The 18,186-nt window shown below is 41.7% G+C and overlaps 1 protein-coding gene across 2 annotated transcripts in view; it reads right to left on the bottom strand.

Moving 5' to 3' along the window:
* Positions 1 to 18,186, bottom strand: part of BTK (Bruton tyrosine kinase) — a 41,657-nt gene that overhangs the window by 13,896 nt on the left and 9,575 nt on the right. Inside the window, exons 2-5 of one of the 2 annotated variants that reach the window (XM_025372157.1) lie at positions 11,795 to 11,967; positions 11,169 to 11,267; positions 7,916 to 7,984; positions 6,285 to 6,366 (exon numbers count right to left, since the gene is read on the bottom strand). In XM_025372157.1, the coding sequence (XP_025227942.1) occupies positions 6,285 to 6,366; positions 7,916 to 7,984; positions 11,169 to 11,267; positions 11,795 to 11,967 (423 nt within the window). The remainder of the gene's footprint in view (positions 1 to 6,284; positions 6,367 to 7,915; positions 7,985 to 11,168; positions 11,268 to 11,794; positions 11,968 to 18,186) is intronic. The other variant, XM_025372158.1, reaches the window with a different exon arrangement.

The following is an 18,186-nucleotide window of genomic DNA, read 5'->3' on the forward strand; positions in this document are numbered from 1 at the left end:
AAGAAAAAGAAAAAAAGAAAGAAAAGTCACCCAGGGTTCATAGTGTCAGATAACTGAGATAAACAAAGACAACTGAAATAATTGACAGCAGCAAACACTGGAGCAAAGACCCAGGCTGGTCCAAGAACATGCACATTTGAGAACATACACATTTCAGCATTTACGGCTAAGAAGAATCCCACATAACATCATCATCATCATTATTATTATCATTATTATTATTATTATTATTATTATTATTATTATTATTTGGAGATGGGGGGGGTCTTCCTGTGTTTCCCAGGCAGGCCTTGAACTCCTAGACTTAAGCAATCCTCCCACCTCAGCTTCCCAAATACCTGGGACTAGAAGCACTCACCACCAGGTCCAGTGGCTGGCATAACTTTTTTTAAAAAAGACAAAAGCAAAACAAAACCTTCCACTGTAGAAAACAACTAAAATTCGGCTGGGTGTGGTGGCTCACGCCTGTAATCCCAGCACTTTGGGAGGTAGAGGCGGGTGGATCACCTGAGGTCAGAAGTTCAAGACCAGCCTGACCAATATGATGAAACCCCGTCTCTACTAAAAATACGAAAATTAGCTGGGTGTTGTGGCATGCACCTATAATCCCGGCTATGCGGGAGGCTGAGACAGGAGAATCTCTTGAACCTGGGAGGCGAAGGTTGCACTGAACCGGGATCGCGCCATTGTGCTCCAGCCTGGGCAACAGGAACAAAACTCCATCTCAAAAAAAAAAAAAAAGAAAAGAAAAGAAAAGAAAAAGAAACAACTCAAATCCTTAATGACTTGCTAGTCACACTTCATTCACTTAAGGCTTTGCGGGAAAGCCTAAAAGCTTCTAGTGGCTGGTGCATTTTGCAGGCAAATGAACAAAAGTTCTTTTTTTTTTTTAAGAGCCATTTTGATGCTTTTCTCCACATAGATTTGGAGACCATTCTCCCCTGCCCACCCTCACCCTGACTTTTTCAGCACTCCTCTTCACCAATGTACCAAGGACAGAATGGTGGGATCTGTTCAGATAGAGTGCAGACTATAAGGGACTGCACTGCATAGAGGGAATTTTTTTTTTTCTTTTGAGATGGTGTCTCACTATGTTGCCCAGGCTGGAGTACAGTGGCGTGATCGCAGCTCACTGTAACCTCCGCTTCCTGGGTTCAAGCGATTCTTCTGCCTCAGCCTCCTGAGTAGCTAGGACTATAGGCATGCGCCACCAAGCCCAGCTAATTTTTGTATTTTTAGCAGAGACGTGGTTTCACCATATTGGCCAGGCTGGTCTGGAACTCCTGACCTCGTGATTCACCCCCACCCCCACTCCTGCCCCTCAAAGTGCTGGGATTACAGGCATGAGCCACTAGAGGGAATTTTAAAGCAATAGTAAAACCAACCCAAAGTCTGCCTTTTGTTATTACTAAGCACTGGTAGTTGTGAACAATATCATTGATACTTCTCCCTGCCAGGATTGATTACTCCTACCACATCCACCCTCTGGCCCCTCCCCCCATGCCACTCCCTGTCACCTAGGGATTTGAAGACCCTCAGGTTTGCTCTGTCTTCTGCAGGGCTGGGCACCAGTAGACATGCCAAAGAATACCTAATCGACAACTAGCCACTCTAATAAACTAAGCTTGCTAATATGATAATGAGGGGAAATAAGGCTTCTTGCTTTCCCTACCCCTAGCACACTCATTAAGAAACCTCCCTACATTCTCAGATAATGTCTGCCTCTTAAGAGGTCCCTTGAAGATGACACCCCTTCTTTTGTTGGCTAATCCAAAGCTGGTATTTCCAGCTACTTAGGAGAGGATCGCAAAAGCAGGGTGTCCAAGTGGGAGGGCTAGGGGAGACTGCTTGCTCCACCAATGCACATGGCCAGCCCTATTGGGAAGCACTAATAGTACACATTCTCCAAGCACTTGATGGTTTGGTCTTTTCTATCCATATTTATCAGGTTAATGTCTAAAATTCTGTTTCAGGCATACATGAATCATTCCTTTCCATACTGTTTGTTGGAGATTTGCCAATGCCATTCTTCTATTCATTTTGGCGAGGTCAGGTCATTTGCCTACTTTTGAATTTGCAATTAGGATAGGTTCTATTGAGCTTGACCAAAGATTCAAGAATAAGTATAGGCAAATATTTGTGGTGCTGGAACATAGAAGGGCCCACTGCCATATTTAAGGACATGGAGAGAGAGTCTGTGGTTAAGCCCTCAGGAATATAACTTTTGCATGGCAAGCACCATGAGAAATGAGAAAATGTGGCAGCTGGATATAAGGTATCTGAGACTCTGCTTTTAAAATTGAGGTATAGGCCTGGTGCAGTGGCTCACGCCTTGGGGGGCCGAGGCAGGCAGATCACTTGAGGTCAGGAGTTCGAGACCAACCTGGCTAACATGGTAAAATCTTGTCTCTACCAAAAATACAAAAATTAGCCGGGCTTGGTGGTGCACGCCTGTAATCCCAGCTACTCGGGAGGCTGCGGCAGGAGAATCGCTTGAATGCAGGAGGCGGAGTTTGCAGTGAGCCAAGATTGTGCCACTGCACTCCAGTCTGCGCGACAGAGCAACACTCTGTCTCAAAATAAATAAAAATAAATAAATAAAATTGAAGTATAATTTACATATAATAAAGTGCACAGATCTAATGTGTATAGCAAACCATATTTTTCTACACCCATTTAACCTCCTTGAGATCCAGCACCTCATGCCTCTTCAGTCAATATCCCTGCAAAGGTAACCAGTATTCTCATGAAGTCCCCTTTTCATGTCAATGATTTCTTATTGGTGCATTTTACCCAAGAGCAGGATAATAAAAACATAAAAGCAAACAAGAAAAAACAAAAAGAGTGGAATAACATCATTATTTTGTGGCTCCTAGAGTGACTCACTATTGACATTGGCAGCACCTGGGACTGTCCTGGGATTGTTAGGACTTGCACCTAAATCTCCCAGCAGTCATGGTATTTGTTGGAAGGTGCCTACTTTTTGGCTCCTGTTGTTAGCCCAGGATGGTTCAATAAGACTGTACCTAGGTGGAACTACTGGGGAAAAAAATGCCTTTGTTGAAACCTAAGGGAAGAGAAGGCAAAGATGTGCCTAGCCACACTCCCTGGTCACACTGATGACCCAGCTGAAGTGGTGGTGTTTCTGTTTATTTATTTTGGCTTTATTTTTAGCCTGTTGTAAATTTACTTAGCTAATGAACTTTAAGAGCAGCATATAATCAAGATTGTAAGGTTAATATCTGAGTTAAGAACCAAGCTTGACTGGGCATAGTGGCTCATGCCTGTAATCCCAGCACATTGGGAGGCCAAGGCGGATGGATCACCTGAGGTCAGGAGTTCAAGACCAGCCTGGCCAACATGATGAAACCCTGTCTCTACTAAAGATACAAAAATTAGCCGGGCACGATGGTGCACACCTGCAGTCCCAGCTACTCGGGAGGCTGAGGGAGGAGAATCGCTTGAACCTGGGAGGCGGCAGTTGCAGTGAGCCAAGATCACGCCACTGCACTCCAGCCTGGGCAACAGAGAGAGACTCCATCTCAAGAAAAAAGAAAGAAAGAAAGAAAGAAACAAAGATCACAAGCTCACAAGCTCACAAGCTGGATATCCTTATCTTCGGTCATTACTCACCCTTGAATATAGTGGACATTCAATAAATATTTGTTGGGGCAGGTGCGACAGCTCATGCTTTAATCCCAGCACTTTGGGAGGCAGAGGCAGGTGGATCACCTGAGGTCAGGAGTTTGAGACGAGCCTGGCCAACATGGTGAAACCCTGTGTCTACTAAAAATACAAAAATTAGCCAGGCATGGTGGCAGGTGCCTGTCATCCCAACTACTCGGGAGGCTGAGGCGGGAGAATCGCTTGAACTCGGGAGGCGGAGGTTGCAGTGAGCTGAGATCGTGCCATTGCCCTCCAGCCTGGGTGACAAGAGTGAAACTCCATCTCAAAATAAATAAATAAATATTTGTTGGACTAAACTATGACTGCTTTTGAAATTAGTATATGAAGTGTAAAGAAGTTACGAACTTGAGCATGCCAGTTTCTCCCTTATTTCTCCTTCAGCTAGTCTGCCTTACATTTCCCCATTTCCAGGCTAAAACCTAGCCATTTATCGATGTGGAGCCCAAGTTGGTGGTGGTTGTTTACTCCCACGGATAAATCAGTTAACACAACTATTGATCCCTTTCTGTGTGCAAGGCTCTGTATGAGGCATTATGGAGAGAACTAAAGAAGTACAAATATATATGTCCTGCAGAGCTCCTATCCCAGTCTCTGCAAATATTTCTCTGGCTGGAAATAGCATACTGGTTCAGGACATGGAGTCTGGAGCCTGAATTCAAAGCCTGACGCTGCCATTTACTAACTGAGTGCCTTTGGGCAAGTTACTTAACCTCTCTGTACCTCAGTTTTCTTATCTGTAAAATGGGGATGATAGGATAACTGCCTCATATGGTCAATACAAAGTTAATATATGTAAAGAACTTAAAGAAGAGCCTGTATCACAATAAGCAGTATTAAAGAGTTTGCTCATTTTGTAGCCCAAGGGCTAAAGCAGACCTCTTATCTTAAAATATGCCAAGAACTGAACTGTGTAGTGCAGGATATCACCTATTTGTAATATTCAACATAGCTTTACAATAGAATATTTTGCAACCGACTACATGTGAAATTTCTGGACTTGGAAACCAAGCAGCACAAAACTATGTAATGAGCTTGGGCTTTGGAGTTATACAGACACAGGGATGTGATAAGAATTCAGGCTCCACCATTCACTGTGTGCCCATGAGCAACTTACATAACATTTTTGAGCTTCGGTTTCCTCATCTGTAAATAGGGGAATAAGACATACTTCTTAAGGCTATTGCAAAGATAAAATAAGTAATACATTTGAAGCACTAGGCACAGAGCCTGCTACATAGTAAGTGCTCATTACGTGTTAGTTATTGTTGTTGCTGTTTTTAGCCCAAGGTTGTTGTGAAAATTAAATGAGATAATATATACAAGGCATTTAGCTCAACGTCTGGCATATAGCAGTAACTGAATAGATGATCCTTCATCTTCATTCCTCCTGTTCCCTTTCAGTTTGAAAGACTTGACTAATATAATTTTGACCAATCAAACTTGCATTCAACGGAGTGTACAAGGCTGGTATAGCCAGCCAGTGAGTATCAGAATCTAAATGTTTATTAAGACAAAGAGCTGTCATGCAATAACCCAACCATACCATTATCAGTCTGCCATCCTTCCTGTTTCTCTAGGCAGCCTTTCCTGATGTCAACTCAACCAGTTAATCTCTCAGTCACTTGACATGTGGCTATATATATAGGCAAATATGTGTGCATGCATCCTGTGCTGCAAGCATTTACAGTCAAGCTTATCTGCACACACTGTATGGTTGATGTGAAATGCTGAAACTGTTCAAGTTTAGGTCCTCACAAAGCAAGGAATATAAAATATTTCCTTGGGAAATATTTATCCACAACAAAGAGATGTACAGTGCTTTCATGTACAGTGATTTACAGTTTTCCATGTGCTTTTACATGTATTATTACTTCATTTAATCCTTACAACAACCCCAGAGGTAGGTGTGGCATGAATTACCATTATTCTCTTTTGAGAAGAAGAAACTGAGCATCAAAGAAGCTTGTTGACTTTCTGGCCAGAAATTGCCCAGTTTGTAAGTGGTAAAAGAGGGCTTGAAACCAGGTTCTCTGACTCTGACTTCAAGCACTCTCATACATCATCTATTTAATTTTTTGGAGCTAGGTATTTTATGCTTAGGATTCTAAATATTGCATAACCATTGGATGCCACATCACCCTTGTATTCAGTGTGAAAAATGGGACTTTTTTTTAATAAATAGAGAAATGGAGGTGCCTACAATTATAAAATTGCACTAGAGAGATAGTGCTAGAACTGGGAAACTCTTAGTCTAATATTTTATCTTTTATTCATATGATAGAATACTAAGCTCAGTTGTATTACTAATACTGAAGCAAAATACAAACTTTCCTTTGTTTCTCTCTTTTCTATTTGTCTTTCTTTCCTCCCTCATCCCCTTCCTTCTTTCCTTGCTTCCTTCCTTCCTGTCTCCCTCCTCCCCTCCCTCTCTCTTTCTTTTCTCCCCTTCTATCCATTTTTTCTTCTTTTCTCTCTACGTTTCTCCTTTCTCTTTCTTTCTCGTTTCTCTCTTCCTTCTTTCCTTTTCCTCCCACCTAGCTCCTCTTCCTTCCTTTCCTTCTTTCTTTGGAAACATTTATTTTCCAAATAATTCTCACCGTTTTTGAGCTGGTGAATCCACCGCTTCCTTAGTTCTTCAGTTGGGGAGAAGACGTAGAGAGGCCCTTCATCATATACAACCTGGATCAATGAAAACACAGACTTCCGCGGTTAGGATTCAGAAAAAAAGGAGAACGACCTTCAAGGTACTAATCTTAGGGGACAATTTGTATATTCATTGTAGAAAACAAAGAAACGCAGAATCTTCAGTCAGCAGTGGTGTTCAGGTTATGTGAACTATCTGAAGGATTCCTGAACTCTTCATATCTAAGGATGTAGCATTTGAAAGCTCTTAGAATTTTTCATCCTCTTAGGTCCCTCCTGACTTGTGTTTCAATTCATGCATAAACTTATTTTATAATGTCTCAGTCTGCCCTTGCTGGAGATAACATTTTTGTTTATCCAACAAAGGGTATTTTATCTTATTATTAAATTCTGACTTTGTATAGAAGAGAATTGAAGTGATAATCTATATAAATTGTCTTGATTAGTACATATGGGTTATTCACTTGGATAATATGGAGTAAAATTTTAATTCATGGCTAATTACCTCCACCTCCACTACCTAGTGGCTTCCCCTCACCAATATTAGCCAAAATAAATCAAATTTGGAACTACAAACCTACTTCAAAAAGGGCAAGTTATATAATAAGCAATATCATCAAGTCAAATAGTATTTTTTTAACCATGTACAGGCATCATGCTAGGTGTTATGAAGATGCACGAAATATATAAGATGTGGTTCCAACCCTCACAGAGTTTATAGACATCACATAATAAATTATAAAGTCAAATATAAATTAATTTAAAATTATCTGCTATTCAGCATTATTCACTAGTGCAGCCAAACAATGTCATTTTGTTGAAAGGCATTGGTAGTAAAAACTGTATCTGAAATACCCCTCTTTCAAAGGTTTTGTAACTTTGATATAGTCAGGGACATGAACAAGATCCTTTTACATTTTTCTTTTTGCTTGTTAGTCTTGCTGTGCTCATAAATCCATGACAGAAAGCCCCCTCCCCTGAGACTTTCCACTTCCTTTTCTGGCTTTCACTGTTGCAGAGGCTGCTGTATTCATGACATGTGGCCTACAGAGTTCTCAGGATGTAAGCAAGCCAAACTGAAGACCAAATTTGTAGTTCTTGCTCTCCTAAACAGATGCATATGTGGCACTTCAGCTCTTCCAGATTACAACAGAATTTAGGTTTATGCTAAGTCTAATAAGTCTTCCTCATACTGAACTTCCTAATACTACTCCCCTTTTCTGTCTTCAACCCACATGACCACCATTAGACAGATTATCAGAACCAGAAGGAAGTGAAATGCTCACTCAACAAGCAGAGCATCTTTCTCAATGCAGTTATCATAGACAAGACAGACTATGATAGAATTGGTCCTGCTATGTATTCTTTTTGAGGTATAGAGACTAAAAGAAACTATATTAGATTAGGTAAATAGAAAAGCAAACATTCTCAACCCATGCCGGTCTCATTTCTTGGTTCAGCATCCTTGTCCACCTCAACTTCTATTTACTGGGTCCTCGTAGCCTTCCCTCTGCCCTGCACCCCACCACCCCTTCTAATTGTGTTACAGGGGCCTTTCAAGACTTGGTGAGAGAAAGTAACTCACCTGGAAGGGATAAGGGAATCTTTCAATGATTGAAATTTGCTCCATTTCACTGGACTCTTCACCTCTTCTCTGTAATGAAATAAGAAAAAATGGTTATTGGTTGATGCATTACTCTTTTCTGAATTTCCTTAGGTACTGGAAGCCTTTTGCTGTGGCTTCAGAAGTTTCTCCTGCACAGACAAGGCTGATGCTTAGTGATCACTTTCTATAGGTCAATAGGGACACATATACAATAGGACCCAGCGCATACCCAGTCAAGAGAGACTCAGGTATTTCAAATCATTGGGAAAATGAAGGTTTCTAAAAAATTGTTGTTGGGACAAATATTTAACCACTAATGTTGTGGGGAGGAGAGGAGTTAGGTAGCTATGTTACACCATACACCAAAGAAAATTCCAGATGAATTCAAGAGCTTAATATAAAAAATAAAACCATGAATGACTGAGAGTAAATATAAGCGATTATTTATATAACCTTGTGGGAGGCAAGCTTTTTCTAATATAATGATAAAACTTAGAACTATTGAGAAAAAACTGAACTAATTTGATGACATAGACTTTAAATCCCTATATGGCAAAAAGCATCATAAACAAAATTGAAAGATAAAGGATAAACTGAAAAACATTTTCAGCATACATTACAGTTAAAGGATTAATATTCTTATATCAAGATCTCTTTAAAAGTATTAGAAATGAGGTAAACATCTCAATGTAAAAATGGACCAAAAGGGCCGGGCGCAGTGGCTCAAGCCTGTAATCCCAGCACTTTGGGAGGCCGAGACGGGCGAATCACGAGGTCAGGAGATCGAGACCATCCTGGCTAACACGGTGAAACCCCGTCTCTACTAAAAAATACAAAAAACTAGCCGGGCGAGGTGGCAGGCGCCTGTAGTCCCAGCTACTCAGGAGGCTGAGGTAGGAGAATGGCGTAAACCCGGGAGGCGGAGCTTGCAGTGAGCAGAGATCCGGCCAGGGCGACAAAGCGAGACTCCGTCTCAAAAAAAAAAAAAAAAAAAAGGACCAAAAATTAATGGGCAATTCACAAATAAAATATAAATGAGCAGTAGACCAACTTTATGAATAAAAGAAATTGCAAAATAAGTTAGCAATAAAATGCTCTCTCTCTCTCTCTCTCTCTATATATATATATATATATATTTTTTTTGAGATGGAGTCTTGCTCTGTCGCCCAGCCTGGAGTGCAGTGGTGCGATCTCAGCTCACTGCAACCTTCATCTCCCGGGTTCAAGGAATTCTCCTGCCTCAGCCTCCCGAGTAACTGGGATTACAGGCTCGCACCACCATGCCCAGCTAATTTTTGTATTTTTAGTAGAGAGGGAGTTTCACCATGTTGGTCAGGCTGGTCTCAAACTCCTGCTCATGATCCGCTTGCCTTGGCCTCCCAAAGTGCTGGGATTACAGGCGTAAACCACCGCGCCCTGCCTGAAATGCTATTTTTCTTGGCTGTCAAATTAACTAATATTTAAAATATCTAGTGTTGGGCCGGGCACAGTGGCTCACGCTTGTAATCCCAGCACTTTGGGAAGCCCGAGGTGGGAGGATCTCTTGAGGTCAGGAGTTAGAGATCAGCCTGGCCAACCTGGTGAAACCCCATCTCTACTAAAAATGCAAAAATTAGCCGGGTGTGGTGGTGGGTACCTGTAGTCCCAGCTACTCAGGAGGCTGGGACAAGATAATCAATTGAACTGGAGGTGGAGGTTGCAGTGAGCGGAGATCGCACCACTGCCCTCCATGCTGGGCGACAGGCGAGAATCCGTCTCAGATAATAATAATAATAACAACAACAACAACAACATAAAATATCAAGTGTTGGAAAAAATGTACAGAAACAGGCACTCTCATACATAGCTTGTAGGTGTGTATGAAATTCAATTCCACTTCTAGAAAATGAAATAAAAAGATAAAAATAACCAAAGTGCACAGATTTTCTTAAAGAGAAGAACAAAATTTTACTTCTAGGAAATTATCATAAGGAAAAGAATTTAAAAAGTACAGAAAGATGTATGCAAGATTGTTCTTCTCAACATGGTTTATACTATCAAGCACTTGTAGACAAACTGAATGTGTAATAATGGGAGATTAGTTAAACAAATTACAATACATCCATAATAGGGAATACCATGCAGTCATTAAAATCATGTTATTAGAGAGTATCTATTGTCATGAGGAACAGTTTCCCACGTATCATTACATTGAAAAAGTAGGTTACAAAGCAAGATGTGTACTATGAGTCTATGTTTTAAATGTATAACATATATAAGTGTATGTGTATGTGTTCTTAGTGAAGAAAAACATCTGTTTTCCAGGTTTAGTAAGTCTAGGTACACCAATATGTTAATAGTTGTTTTAACTGGGTAACAGGATTATGCATCATTTTAATCTTTTTGTGTTTTTTATATATTCCAGAGTTTCTATAATAAATATGCAATTCTCTTGCGATCAAGAAAATACCAAAAATGGTCAGATACAGTGGGTGGCTCACTCCTGTAATCTCCACACTTTGGGAGGCTGAGGCAGGCGGATCACTTGAAACCAGGAGTTTGAGACCAGTCTGGCCAACATGGTGAAACCCCGTCTCTACTAAAAAAATATGAAAAGTTAGCCAGGCATGGTGTTGCACACCTGTACTCCCAGCTACTTGGGAGGCTGAGGCATGAGAATTGCTTGAACTCAAGAGATGAAGGTTGCAGTGAGCCAAGATGGCACCAATGCACTCCAGCCTGGGTAACAGAGCGAGATTCTGTCTAAAAAAAGAAAAAGAAAGAAAAAAAGAAAATACTGAAATTGATATATATTTTTTAAAAGTGAACTCAAAAGTCAGTTGGTTTTATGCCTCTTGCTCTGGAAAGTGAGAGGAGAATGAATAGTAGGTATTAAAGAATACCATGTGACTCAGAGCCCTAGGATTCTGGCATTCAGACTTAACTCAAGCCTCTAAATCTGATCCTGGTAACTGAGGGAATAAAACCAATGATCTCTGATCAGTTCGAAAACTTGATATAGCATCATTTAAAAGTTTGTGTTAACAAATTTTCCAGGTTTAGTGAGATGTTCTGAATCGAAAGAAAGAAGCTAAGATTCTTTATAACCAATGTGGTAGAGTGAAGATTTTTTAAAGGAAATTTGACTGTGTTCCACGTTGCACAGCATCACCAGTCTATTTACAGAGAATTTAAATGTTGCAAATTTCTTCAAATCTGCTGTTCCCCGTCTCAGACATTGGTCTCTTCTTACCGGAATCTGTCTTTCAGGAGGAGGATTTTTTTCAGGAACCACTGTTTCAACGCAAGTGATCTTCTCAACGTCTATTGAACCCTTCTTACTGCCTCTTCTCTGAGAAATAGAATGAGGAAGAAAACGGAGAAAGATTAAGAGGTATTAAGCAACCAGATGATTAGATTTTGTTATCTAATCATTCAACGTAGTGAGGTGGCACGCACAGGCTACATCAGCACCTGTCATGTGGGGGAAGAAAAAAATATCCTTCCAGATCTATTAATCTAATCTTTGATTACCAAATGGAGGGCAAATACCATGGAAGAGTGAATGACTGTATGTGCCTTACTCATAGGAAGTAAGGAAGCAATTTCCAACTCTTCGATTTCATTCTCAATAATCATTTCATGAGTGCTCATCAATTCCAAGATTCCACGGTAATATTTTCCTTCTGGCTTCTTAGGACCTTTGACTTGCCGGCTTTAGCTAGTTACAGGCTAGGAAATACTTTGCTGAATTTGAAGGGACTTAGGTCCATTCTACCCCCCTCCTCCTACCAATGAAAATTTACCTCTTCCCCAAGAAAGATCTAAGGCCAAGTCCTTGATATCTTGAAACTCAGGTTTCATAGTCGAGAAACTTACCCCACGTTCAAAGTCATACTCATAGTAGGAGAGTTTGTGCACGGTCAAGAGAAACAGGCGCTTCTTGAAGTTTAGAGGTGATGTTTTCTTTTTCTGTTGGGATCGCTTCAGAAAGATGCTCTCCAGAATCACTGCAGCCATAGCTTCTTCTTTCTGGAGCTCACCTGTGTGCTGTTGATAATGAAAGTTCCTGAGGACCCAGGACATTAATCCTCATCCCTCTTGGTTCCCCCTCAGCCTAGCTACCTAGTTTCAAATGGAACAAAAATGTGCACAGCTCACAAAATAATTTCTTCCTACCACCCTCCTCCCACAGCCCCCAGCTCTGTCAGGTTTTAGGTATAATGGATGCACACTGAATTAGGGAGATTGGTTCGATGTTGTGAGCTCATATAAACTGGGTTCTTATATAAGGCAATGGAATGCTCTAGATGTTAAATGGCACACACCTGTGTGCTTAGTAAGGCATAGAGATAGCTTTACACTATTCACCTTTATATGATATGTGTAGAATCTGTGAAAAGCAAGTATCTGTGCAGCTGTTGATCTTGATATACCCAGAAGGGATAATGCAGGTGCCAGAACTCCACTGAGGCAAATATTGGACTTTCAGTTCCCAATTTCCTAGACAGTGAATGTAATTTTTCAAACATTGTCCCACTGGGGTCTGTAACCAAGGGAACTAATAAGGATATGGAGGCTGCACCTGCAGTTATGGACACACACTAACTGCTGCCCAACTGATTTTGCCCACACCCACTGACAGAGCTACAAAGGATAGAAGCTTTGTTCTAAAGTTGAAAACATATATATATGTGTTTTTTTGGTGTGTGTGTGTGTGTGTGGGAGGGGGGTAGTTGTTGTTTTCTGACCTTTTCCCCATTTAGCTTAAATTAGTTCTTTTAGACAGCATCAGGCAAAATTGATGCAACTAACTGTCTTACTGATATAAATGCCACCTCTGTTCATTTATGAAACGCAACTCATTTAGCCTCCCCAAACCTACAATACTCCAGAAGGATTCAATTTAGGTAACTGAAACACAGAAAGACAAATAAAATCCCCAAAGTCACCATTGGCTTTTTTATTCACACCAAGCAACACTTCATATCAGTTATTCACTTACAGTTTATGCACAATGTTATATTATTACTAATTCCGAACTTTCGTTGGAAAGATAAAGTGAAAACAAATGCTGTCATAAAAATAGAACACTAGGCCGGGCTTGGTGGCTCACATCTGTAATCCCAGCACTTTGGGAGGCCGAAGCTGGCGGATCACCTGTGAGGTCAGCAGTTCCAGACCAGTCTGGCCAATGTGGCAAAACCCCATCTCTACTAAAAATACAAAAATTAGCCAGGCGTAGTGGCGGGTGCCTGTAATCCCAGCTACTTGGGAGGCTGAGGCAGGAGAATCGCTTGAACCCGGGAGGCGGAGGTTGCAGTGAGCCGAGATTGTGCCATTATGCTCCAGTCTGGGCAACAAGAGCATAACTCCGTCTCAAAAAACAAAACCAAAAACAACAACAAAAAAACACTAAGTAAGTAATGAAAAAACCACCAGCCCTCCACTCAAGTTTTATTAGAGGTAGGGATTTTTCCTGTGGCGGGGTGGGGGATGGGAATTTTTTTTTTTTTTTTCAGTAACTCCTTATGCTTTTGGTGGCACCGTGCAAGAAGAATGAATAAAGTCAGCAGTTGTTTTTTTTTTTTTTTCTCTACTTTTTAAGCAGATTATTGCTCACACTAGGAAAGCAAGGGAGTGAATTTTATGAAAGCCTGGGGGCTATCCACACTGTTATTCTGCTCTTTCCTGTGGTGTAGGAGGCTCTATTCTCATGCTGGGGAGACGAAAATATGTCAAAGGAACACCAGGGGTGTTCTGGACGATCGCTTTGCCACTTATCTACCATGTGTATGCCACCATCTTCTGGAGGTGGATTGATTCAATATTTTGTAAATTAGATTTTGAGAAAAATTGGGCAAGAGTGCAAACCTTTCCCTCCACTCTGCCACACACCCTGACTCCCTGGTTTAAATGGTCTCTCACTGGAGTGACAAATTGATGAGTTTACAATCAGCCCTTTCCAACACTCAGTTTTAGCTGTAACCTCAAAGAGGTTCATTTTAACATTACAATTATGCATTTACTCAGGAGTAGTGGTAGCCAAATAATACTACTCTATTCTCTGGAACTACCAACTCATTGAGATCCCTGTAATCATACCACAATCGTTCTTGTGGCAAATTATAATTAAGTACCTCTTCACAATCAAAGACTCAAATTACAGGATAAAAAATAAAACCCTAAACAAATTGAGTACCATGACCAGTAAATGGGGGTCAGAAGCATCCCAACAAACCACGTCTGGTGTACTTCTCTTAGTTGAATAGATCGCAGGCAGCATTTTACCTTTAGTTTTGTTGCAGGCTCTTAGTGGATACATTCCCTGCTTAGATCCACCATCTGTTTCATTCTTGGCCCCTGCTCTTACTTCCTATAAGACAGGTCCTTCTGGAAGCTGCCTCTACTCTTTTTCTGTTTTAGAATAAATCCAGTTTGTACAAGAGGAAGTCTTCCTCTCTCTCAAGTATCTGTATTGGGGCAGGGTTTGGTGCTGGTCTGACTATGAGGAAGTAAGCAAGTCTCTCACTAGCCATCGCCCCTCTGAGCAAAAGGTGAAATGGCCTCCACCTCTAGATCATTGAGCTAGAGGTCTACCAGAATTGCCATGATTTGGTATCACGTTCTTTGACTGCTTTTCTCCTATTTTTTGTGATCCAGTCCAGACTCACACAGCCTGAAAATGTGGTAGCTCTTCCTTAGGCACCACTTGATCCATCACTCAGCTATGTGAAAGGAAATGGATCCATCTTTGAGTCCTCCAGAAGGTTGATGTGTAACACACAGCTATGAGTTAAAAAGTAGTTAGAGGGTAAAGTTTCTGTGGGTACTTATTGTTAAAGGCCTCATTTTTTTTTTTTTTTTTTTTTTTGGAGATGGAGTATTGCTTTGTTGCCCAGTCTGGAGCACAGTGGCGCAATCTTGGCTCACTGCAACCTCCACCTCCTGGGTTCAAGCAATTCTCCTGCCTCAGCCTCCCAAGTGCCACCATGCCTGACTAATTTTTGTATTTTTAGTAGAGGTAGGGTTTCCCCATGTTGGCCAGGCTGGTCTTGAACTCCTGACCTCAGGTGACCTGCCCACCTTGGCCTCCCAAAGTGCTGGAATTACAGGTATGAGCCACCGTGCCCGGCCAGTAAAGGCCCCATTTTTTTAAAAAAACAATTTCAATAGCCTACAGAGTCAGTTTGACCACAAAATATGCACAATGATGGCCGACCCTGAGATCCACTCGGGGTGAAGGGTGGAAATGGAAGTGACATGAGTGTCCCAAACACACACACACACACACACACACACACACACACACACACACCACTGTTGTTCATAGAAAGAAAGAAATGGGGGAGGAGAAATAATAGACACACAGCTCTTCATTTAAAATATAAAGTTCCAGTGTTATAATGTTCTCTTTATTAAACTATAAATGCAAGGATTTTTACATGGCCACCTTTTGCAGCCTCCTAGCTTCCTATGGAGCAGCAGAATTCAGAAAGACGAAGCTTATTAACAAGAGTTCAGCCATCATACAAACTGCACTGTGCCAAAGAATTAATAGAAATAGCACTTGCAGAATCAGTAAACTAAGCCATCTTGGGCTCTTATCTTTGCTCGTAAGATAAAATACTATTAAGAATAATAAGGCCAGGTGTGGTGGCTCACGCCTGTAATCCCAGCACTTTGGGAGGCCAAGGCTGGCGGATCACTTGAGGTCAGGAGTTAGAGACCAGCCTGGCCAACATTGTGAAATCCCGTCTCTACTAAAAATACAAAAAATTAGCTGGGCATGGTGACAGGCACCTGTAATCCCAGCAACTTGGGAGGCTGAGGCAGGAAAATCGCTTGAACCCAGGAGGCGGAGGTTGCAGTGAGCCAAGATCGTGACACTGCACTCCAGCCTGGAGTCTCAAAAAAGAAGAAGAAGAAGAAGAAGAATACCAGAGCAAAATTCAGAAAACTACACAGCCAGCCTATGATTGGGAAGAGTCTATGAGATATGACTTAAAATAACCAGTCAACTGTACTTCAAATAACTACTTAGCCAAAATATCCAAGAAGTAGTGTTTTCTCTTGATCTCTCCTTGAAACTACTACTCATTTGGTTAGGAAGATTCTGGCCATTCCCTGTCTTTCCTTAGGGGGATGGAATGGAACTTCTGTTCCTTTCGGTGACTTCTACCTGTCAGGTATTTTACAGGTATTATTTTTTATTTTTTATTTTTTTGAGACAGAGTCTGGCTCTGTCACCCAGGCTGGAGTGCAGTGGCCGGATCTCCGCTCACTGCAAGCTCCGCCTCCCGGGTTCCCGCCATTCTCCTGCCTCAGCCTCCCGAGTAGCTGGGACTACAGGCGCCCGTCACCTCGCCCGGCTAGTTTTTTGTATTTTTAGTAGAGACGGGGTTTCACCGTGTTAGCCAGGATGGTCTCGATCTCCTGACCTCGTGATCCGCCCGTCTCGGCCTCCCAAAGTGCTGGGATTACAGGCTTGAGCCACCGCGCCCGGACAGGTATTATTTCATTTATTCCTCACAACAAACAGATGAGGAAACTGACACTCACAGAGGTTATGTGACTTGTCCAACCTCATCCATCTATAGCTCTTGGTATATCATCTATAGCCCTTGCTCTTTTTGTGGTGTTTCATTGCCTACTTGAGGGATTTTTGTTTGTTTATTTGTTTTTTGGTCTTTGATGAGGTTGCTGCTATCTGCCTTGGGGCTATCATCAAAGAGCAGTTGGGACAAACTCCTCTCCATTTTCTAGGAATGTTCAGCAAGAGAGGAAATGGTGGTAAATACAGGAGATAAGAGAGTATTTAAGATCCTAAGCTCTTTCCTCTGCAGTATTCCTCCAGGCTGGTAAGGATGATCTGTCCCTGTTAACTGTCAATTATATATATATATATATATATATTTTTTTTTTTTTTTTTTTTGAGACGGAGTCTCGCTCTGTCGCCCAGGCTGGAGTGCAGTGGCGGGATCTCAGCTCACTGCAAGCTCCACCTCCCGGATTCACGCCATTCTCCTGCCTCAGCCTCCCGAGTAGCTGGGACTACAGGCGTCCGCCACATCGCCCGGCTAGTTTTTTGTATTTTTTAGTAGAGACGGGGTTTCACCGTGTTAGCCAGGATAGTCTTGATCTCCTGACCTCGTGATCCACCCGTCTCGGCCTCCCAAAGTGCTGGGATTACAGGCTTGAGCCACCGCGCCCGGCCAATTATATTCTTTTCCACATGAGAACTCTTCTTAGTCTTTCCAGGTTTTCTTACATTTTCTCTCTTTAAATCATGCCCAAGGAGATTCTGTCTAACTAGTGAATTTCTAGAGTCGCTTGTTTCCTTTCCTGGATGTTTCATTGTTGATGGAATGAAAGCACAGTGTTTAGGTGGAACATCCACCCTTCTCTGTCCCTAGGGTTCTTATTGCTTACTGTGAATATAAAACTTTGATCAAATATACCTTCTATTTTTTTGAGACAGGGTCTCACTCTATCACCCAGGATGGAGTGCAGTGGCAGGATCACCACTCACTGCAGCCTCCACCTCCCAGGCTCAAGCGATTGTCCTACCTCAGCCTCTCAAGTAGCTAGGACTACAGGTGTGCACTACCACACCCAGCTAATGTTTAAATTTTTTTTAGAGACACGGGTCTCACTTTGTTGCCTAGGCTAGTCCCAAACTCCTGGATGCAAGTGATCTTCTTGCCTCAGCCTTCCAAAGTGCGGGGATTATAGGTGTGAGCTGCCGCACGTGGCCTCAAATATACTTTGTTTTATATTATGAAATATTTAAAATAGAAAGTACAGAGTCTATAACATTACAATCATGAACTCACCGCTTAGCTCTACAAAATCCTAACATTGTGCCATACTGCCTGAGGTGTTAAGAACTGAAATACTATCTATATAATCAAGACCCCTTTATGTACTCCAAAATCTTAGTCTTCTCCCTCCTCAGAGATTACCAGTATCTTGAATTTGGTGTTTATCATTCCTAAGTATGTTTTCATATTATTATTACAGATGTAAGTATCTGTAAAAGATATATAGTATTGGTTTACATGTTTAAAATTTACAGGCCGGGCGCGGTGGCTCAAGCCTGTAATCCCAGCACTTTGGGAGGCCGAGACGGGCGAATCACGAGGTCAGGAGATCGAGACCATCCTGGCTAACACGGTGAAACCCCGTTTCTACTAAAAAAAATACAAAAAACTAGCCGGGCGAGGTGGCGGGCGCCTGTAGTCCCAGCTACTTGGGAGGCTGAGGCAGGA

The sequence above is a fragment of the Theropithecus gelada genome, chromosome X (assembly GCF_003255815.1).
Source record: "Theropithecus gelada isolate Dixy chromosome X, Tgel_1.0, whole genome shotgun sequence".
Lineage (NCBI taxonomy): Eukaryota > Metazoa > Chordata > Mammalia > Primates > Cercopithecidae > Theropithecus > Theropithecus gelada.